The 7,772-nt window shown below is 46.5% G+C and overlaps 1 protein-coding gene across 1 annotated transcript in view; it reads right to left on the reverse strand.

Annotated features, from left to right (window-relative positions):
• INSC (inscuteable homolog (Drosophila)) overlaps positions 1-7,772 on the reverse strand; it is a 138,311-nt gene that overhangs the window by 65,347 nt on the left and 65,192 nt on the right. Inside the window, exons 2-4 of the mRNA XM_010830562.1 lie at positions 6,813-7,158; positions 5,786-5,838; positions 4,604-4,727 (exon numbers count right to left, since the gene is read on the reverse strand). Of these exons, the coding sequence (XP_010828864.1) occupies positions 4,604-4,727; positions 5,786-5,838; positions 6,813-7,148 (513 nt within the window). The 5' untranslated portion in view covers positions 7,149-7,158. The remainder of the gene's footprint in view (positions 1-4,603; positions 4,728-5,785; positions 5,839-6,812; positions 7,159-7,772) is intronic.

Below are 7,772 nucleotides of genomic sequence, written 5' to 3' on the forward strand. Positions count from 1 at the left end.
AGGAGTGATGCTTGGTCTCCAGTCCTCCTGCTCTGCTAGGGAGGGTTCAGCAACACCACCTCTGCTGGCCTCACTCCCCACACCTCTATGTCACTTGCCAAGAGGGTAGGGATGCATTAGTGAGTTTGGAAGAAGGAACCAGGTATACTCAGCTTAGCACCTGCCTCTCTTCTCTTAGGAAGCGTCCCTCTGACCTGACCTTTGCCACAAGATAGGTACTTGTGCCCCAGGTGCGGTCTGAGGTTGCCCAGGTCTGCCTGGCACTGGGAGGGGAAACTTAGGGGCGAGATGAAGTTTTAAGTTCATGCAGCCACAGAGTCAGAGATAAACTCACAAACCAGTTCTACTAGAATAAAGGTGATATTTTAAACTAAAATAAATATTGATTGATGGGATGAATATAAAACATCTATCCACATGAGGCTGAGTCAAGAAATTCAAAAGTACAGGTGAGAGGTGATTTATTCAATAGAGTCCCCTAGAAGTAGTCTTCAAGTAAATCAACCTCTGTTAAGTCTCTTCCGCTTACCTCCCACACAGCTAATCCTTTAAGCCAAGAAAGTCTAATCCTTAATACTCATTAATTTTCCATTGGTGACTCCTAACAGGTAAGCCTTAAATTTCTATGCCCACCAAGTAGTTAAATTATCTCAATAAGTAATTAGTAGTTAGGTGATTAGGAGGCTCTTTTTAGCAAAGCCTGTTGTTAGCTTCTCTTAAGGTAGCTAGGTCTCCAGTGAGTAAAGCTACTGACACAATCAGAAGAGTGCCACCCATAGTCCTGTGTTGTCTTATTTAATGCCGACAACAAGCCACTGTCGAGATGAGGAAACTGAGCAAAGTTAAGTAACTGGCTCAAAGTTTGCAGATCCAGTAAGCAGCACAGGATTTGAACCCTGATGCCTCCAAATGCTATGCTCATTTCACCACTCCACAAGGCTCACATTCATAGATGTATACATTATCAAGATCGGAAGAAACCTTGCAAGTAATTAAATCCAACCTCCACCTACTGCCAATACCCTTCCTGGCACGACTCAGTGATGGGAAGTTTCTAAAGCAGACCTTTTACTATGGGGCAGCCCTATTGCTTTGCCAACTCCTTTTTTTCATGGAATGTCCTATAAATTCGTTTCCTCTCTTTGGAGGTAATACAGTGTCCGTTCAAGATTAAGCGTCCCAGCTCCTCCACCTAGTCCCCACATATCTTAATCTTTGGCCCATTCTCATCCTTCTAGGGACCTCCCTGAACACAATCATTGGCAATAGCACATCTAGAATCTGGAGCTTGACAGAACATTCCAGGACAGAGCAGACCAATGCAAAGTAGTGCTGGGTTATCACCGCCCTCCTTACAAGCACCATTCTACCGTGTATTGTAATTTGTGGTGGAAAGAGCACTGTTTCTCTGCTTTAGAGCCTACGTGGCTCCCTTGTGCACAAAGGGCATTTTCCCAAATTGCATTTCCTAAAAACCAGTATCCCAGAATAAGTGAATGGGTGCTTTAAGAATAAAAAAAGACCTGTAACTATGTAAGTTTGGAACACACTGCTTAACATTCATGCATTAATAAATCTTTATTGGATGCCTACTGTGAGCAGATATTACATTAGTGAACAAAACAAACCAAATTCCGTGTTTATGCAAACTACAGTTCAGACAAGAAATACTATGAATATGTGAGGACCTTTAAGAAGACTCACAGTAGCATATCATAAGAGAAATCCTAATATAAAGAAATAAACTTAAGTTTAATTATGTCAAGATGATAAAGAATAAAGAATCTGCCTACAATGCTGGAGATGTGGGTGTGATCCCTGGTTGGTAAGATCCCCTGAAGGAGAAAATGGCAACCCATTCCAGTATTCTTTCTTGGGAAATCCCATGGACGGAGGAGCCTGGCAGGGGCCCTCTGGGGGCCCATGGGGTCGCAAGAGTCAGACTCAACTTAGGGACTAATAACAACGGCAAACATAGGATCCTGGTATAATTACTAACTTCTAGAGAACAGTATTTTAGTCACCCGTTTAGGAAACACATGCTCACAACACCGCACACAGGTTACCCTGCCTTCAGGTGGTGTGTCTTTTTATGTCACCACTGTCCTGTTTGGAAACTTTCTAATGTAAAAAGAAGCTAAAGATCAGCCAAGAAATATTATGAGCACAGCAAGCTCAGCCCATAGGAGGGATTAGAGGACACCATGGGACATGTGGGAAGGAAGGGAGGAGTTGTCAGGAAACCAACAAGTACACAGAGGAATGGAGGACAGACACTGCCCCCTCCACCAGGGGAGGGGGATCAATGAGGGACTCAGTCCTAAGACAGGAGCAGTTGATACAAAAGCTCTCAGGCTGAGCATCAGTGATGCAGGTGGGAAGATCTGAGGATGCGGCAGGATTTAGGCAGGGAAGCAGAAGGGTTACCAAGTCCAAACTAGCAGCACGATCAGCCTATGGATCTGAGACAAGGTGCTGGGATCAGGAAGGGGCTTTATTCAAGAGCTGGCTGGCTGAGAAGATGGTAGGGTAGCGCTGAAAAGGGGCCTGGTTGTCAGGTTCTTTTATGAACCAGAGATGGGAACGGGCTGAGGAAACCAAGTAAAAAGACTATTCAATCCGAGCAAACATTCCCTAGAATGGGCAAGCCTCAGGCAGGGGAATGTGTTAGTTTCAATTCCTTACAGTCAGGCGGCTCAGGTTATCTCCCTGAGGCAGGTCATTATGTATGCTTACAGTAACAGTAGTGGCAGGATGAGGGTTCAAGTCACAGAAGCAGATCCAACATGAATTCAAAATTAAGCCTTCCCAAAGCACTAGATCAGGAATTCCACCCTGAACAAGGTCAAGTTGAGGAAAAACAGAATGGATCCAGGTGCCCTGGGAAATCAGATACATAGTCCACAAGGCCCAGGTAGGTTCCTGACAGCCTAAGGAGCTTTCCCGCAGGATTCTATGATCTAGAGCATCAAAAAGACATCCTACCCTTTGCCTGCGAGTAGAAACAGCTAAGGACTGACTGCTTGCAAACCCTGCTGGCTTCTGTTCACAATCCAGCAGAACTCTTCCACTTCAGCCCTTTTACGTGAGCCTAGTGCTGCTGCTGCTAAGTCACTTCAGTCGTGTCCGGCTCTGTGCGACCCCACAGATGGCAGCCCACCAGGCTCCCCCGTCCCTGGGATTCTCCGGGCAAGAACACTGGAGTGGGTTGCCATTTCCTTCTCCAATGCATGAAAGTGTGAGCCTGGTACTTCCTGGTACTTTGATGCAAAAGAGCATCAAAATGGTATAAAAAGAGTCAACAGGCACCTGTGCTCCTGCTCAGGTGTCCCTTCAGGCTCCCCTCGTCCCTACCACCGACTTCAATACCCCAGCTCATCACTTCTCCAACTTCTACACCCACTTTAGCTCCCATGTTCCAGTGGGTCCCTCTGGACTTGATGGTTCTTGATGGTTCCATTTGGGACACTGGCCCCAGCTTGAACTCCTCCCTGACCATACATGTGACTGTCAGCATTTGCTCATCAGCTTTAAGCACCAGAGCCCCGGTCCTTCCTTCCCCTTGTCCCAGGCTCTGGGGACAGGGAGAGAGAACTTTACAGACCCTTCTGGGTTGCACAGGGCCAGCTACCCTGACCAGCAAGTGAGCCAGATCAGAAGGGCCTGTGCTGTGTGCAAAACGAGCCAGATACACAGGAAAAAGAGAAAGGAAATGCTGGGTTAGGTAAAAAGGCTGAGTTTGGATAGAAGCCGATACGGGAAGGGATTTGTTATTTGTGGAAAGCTTTTACTTGATGGTGGGAAAAGAATGGCAAATATGTAACACAATATTTCTGTAGCTATAAATAACATGTAAATACCTTTCCTAATGAAAACCGTATGCAATCAGCTTTTCTGGAGGCTTTTAAAATAGGAAAAGGCAAGAGAAGGAAATAACACATATTTAACCTATACTATGTGCTAAGTGCTTTTCAAACGTTGTTTACTTAGCCCTCTCGCTTTTCTTCTGGGGAAGATTTTCACTTTATAGATGAGGAAAGGGAGGCTACGAGATTAAGGAACCTGACCAAGGTCTCGCCATGAACCACGACGTGAAAGTAGATCTGTCAGGTTCCAAAGCCTACGTTCTTTCTGGAATCAAGCACCAGACTGCCTGAAGGCAGGAGCTAGACTATCTGACCTTTCTAGATTCTTCTCTATTGCCAGGATATCCAGAATTGACTTGTTCCCTGCAGGTGCCTTAAGTCTTTGGGGACAATAAAGATTCATTGTGTGTGCTGTGAACAGTAACTCAAAAGAGAAGAGTTAAGGCGGTGGGAGCAATACTGAAAGTACAATTAGGAGACAGTGTGCTCTGCCACCGCCTTGCTGTGTGACCTTAGGTCAGTTTCTGCCCTCTCTGGCTCCAATTTTCACATCTGGAAAATGCAGAGCTGTGCTAGATGCTCAGCAAGTCTCTGCTCAGCTCTGACAGTCCTGTCTCTAAGGTGTTGAGTTCACTTTGGCAGTCTGAGAAGGATGGCCCCCAAGAAAGGCCACTCTGGAGCTTCCCCAAGCCTAGCAGAACCACTCAGCCCTCCTCCGCCGCCCAGCCAGCACTGACCTGCACCTCCCGGGTCAGGGCCAGCTCCAGCAGCTGGCCAAAGTGCTCGCCCAGAGTGCTCAGGGTCTCGCTCACACAGGCCTTCATTGACTTCAGGACATGCTCATTCTCCACCTGGAGGCACCTAGGGAAAGAAACCCTCGATGGGCCACCAGAAGGAGCAGGCGGTCATAGCCGTTTCCGGGGCCAAATCTGGGCCTGTCGCAGGCCTGGTGGTGGAACAAGTGCCCTGGGAAGAGGATATCAGCTCCAGGGGAGTCCAAAATGGAAATATTCCAAGACTGGCTCATCCTCCGGCTTCCTAGCATTCCGAGAAGAGCTGGCCTAGAATGGGAGCTAACAGTGCAAGTCACCAGGAAGAAAGGCCACCCAAAGGTGGCTAAATCCATACCTTTGGGATTCTCCCTGGGAGAATCAACCATCAGTGTCTAGAGATGGGGGATGAGAGCTGCAGAGGAGGGATGCTGGTGTGCCATGCTCACTCTGAAGGTGTATCGCGATGCCCATGCCCCTTTAAGAAATGGCTGCCTGCAGCAGTGCAGACAGGAGCCTTGAGGATTTTCTCCTCACCCAGGAAGATCAAGATAAAATCCACCCTTAAGGCCTGAGAATGTTTGATGCTGGAAGTCCAAAGAGCCCACACAGCCCTAGGAATGTCAAGTTGCAGGTTTTTCTTCCAGGGCCTGGGGGCTGTAAAGCATGAGGGAGAGTGTCAACACACTCTTGGGTATGTAAACAGGCCAGGTTGAGTGTGTGTATGTGTCTGAGTGTCGTTGCGGGTTTATGTATGTGAGATATGGAGAAGGTGTGAGTGTACCCCTGTGATTGTGTGAGTGGTCAGTGTGGATGTGAGGATAAGGTGTGTGTGTTCACTTTCACTTTGCCTTGACCATGGAGATCAGGGGGCTTCTCAAAGCTGTGAGAAACCTTTCCTTGCTACCAACCCTCATGAATCCTCTTTCTTCCTATGGCCAGGCCTCTCCTCTGCCTTCTACATTCTCCCATGCCTGAAAACAGAGCAGAAAATCCCCAGGGAGTCTCTTAAGGTTGCAAAAGGAAGCTCCCAGGTCACCACCAGCCCTCCCCAGCCCCACTGTTCCCATGGAAGGAGACAGACGCCAGGACCTTCCTCTGCCTAAGGATGGCAGACGCAGTCCAGATTCACCCAGGGGCCAGATTTACCTCTCTGTGACTGCTGACAGCTCTGAACACTTCTCCATTAGCAGCTTCTCAATCTGCAGAAAAATAGATCAATTTTATTCAATTCAATAAGCATTGGTCGAAGACCAACTGCTGAGCTGGGCGCTCTGCGGCATAAAGATGAAGAATCAAATCATCCGATTTGGAAAACAGGCACATAAACTACAACCGTGCGAAATGGATGGCAACAGAGTTCATCGTCAGCTGCTCAGGGAAAGAAAACTGAGTGATTAACTGTGCTGAGGGATCTGGGAAGTCTCAGAGAGGAAGAGGCATTTGAGCTGGGTTTCAAAGAGTGAAGAGAAGTATACTGTGCAAAGTGGAGCAAGGAAAAGAGTAGAGAACTAAGGTGCACAGTGATGCCAGAGGAAACAGATATGAAGGGGGATTTTCAGTGGTTCACTCTGGACCTGAAGAAGATTCAGAATCATGGGCTTTGAAACTAGAAAGCTGTAGGTTGAATCCCATTTATACCATTCACGCATAACTTAGGGCAAGTTACTTAGACTCTCTGAGTTTCTATTTCCACATCTATAAAATGAGGACAATAATACTAGCTAATATTTTTAATTAATTTAATTAGAACTCAGTCATCACAACAGAGCTATGAAATAAATTCTATTATTATACTCATCAGGATGATGGAACTAGAGCACAGAGAAGTAACTTGCTGAGGTCACACAGCACACAGAGCTGAAATTTGAACCCAGGGAGTCTGGCATTAAAGTGGGTGTATTTAACCATTTCAGTGTCTTGCACTGTGGCCTCACAAGTTATGTTGGCCTCACAGGTTGTATAAGTTAAGTGAGATGTGTATAAAAACATCTAGCACAGTTCCTAGCACAAAGCAGATACTCAGTAAAGGTCCTCACTGTCTTCCCTGCTTCATTGGAAGGGGAGGAAGGTCCCTGGGGCAGGAAGACTTCAGACTCTAAGCAATTCAGACCCACTCTTTTAAAAGACACTCCCAGTTCTGAGTGCCCACCCATGCCCAGGCCAGGCAACCGACCTGGCTCATCTCCTGCGAAGAGTTCCTGCTGACAGCGCTGTACTCGCTGACCATGGAGCGGGCATGGCAGGTCAGACGCACGCTCATGCTGTGGACGCGCGCCCAGCGGTCCTGGGCCAGCTTCTGCCCGATCCTGCGCAACTCAGTGCTGATGACCCAGCCCCGCTTGAGCAGCAGCTGCAGGGGGTCTCCAGGGCCAGGGCCACCTGCCAGGATGAGGTCACCCTGGGCATCCTCCTCCAGGCTGATGGGCTTCGCCTGCAGGACACACATGCACTCACACTCCGTCATGAGCTTCAGGTCCTCCATCCAGCGCTGGACTGAGTCCACTTGCATCAGGTGCGGCCTGCAGCCAGGGCACAGCATCATGAAGGCTCCTAGCACTCCTCAAGTTCCCACAGTTTCAATCCCAAGCCATCTGATGTTTCCTAAACACCTACTCTATGCTCACCACTGTTTCTTGCATTCACTTACCTTAAACTTCTTGCTCCTCATTATGCCCATCTTATAGATAATAAGATGTTTTGAGGGCAGATGACCAGACAAACCAGGCCATGAAGTCTGACAGAGTAACAAATAACTTTAACAGTAAGAAGAAAACAGAAAAACCCTAAGTATCAAGTACTGGTTATGTCAAATAAGCTATAGTACAGTGACATAATTATATAACGTGAACCTATTTAAAATAATGTTTTCCAAAAGTTTATAGCATTAATAAACACAAAGTATGCAATCAGTATGCAGAAATGTAAACACAGCTATTATAACTATGTTAAAAAGCTATGTCTAGAAAAATATTTAAAAGGAATATTAAAATGCTAGTGGTTCTTTATGGGTAGTGAAATGAAAAAAATTTTTCATTTGTTTTCAACTTTTCTCTAACTTCTAAATTTTCTATCATAAGCATGTATATGACTTTTTTTTTTTAAGCTAGATATTTTTCTTTTTATTTTTTCTTAC

This window comes from Bison bison, unplaced genomic scaffold (assembly GCF_000754665.1).
Source record: "Bison bison bison isolate TAMUID 2011002044 unplaced genomic scaffold, Bison_UMD1.0 scf7180017864518, whole genome shotgun sequence".
Classification (NCBI taxonomy): Eukaryota; Metazoa; Chordata; class Mammalia; order Artiodactyla; family Bovidae; genus Bison; species Bison bison.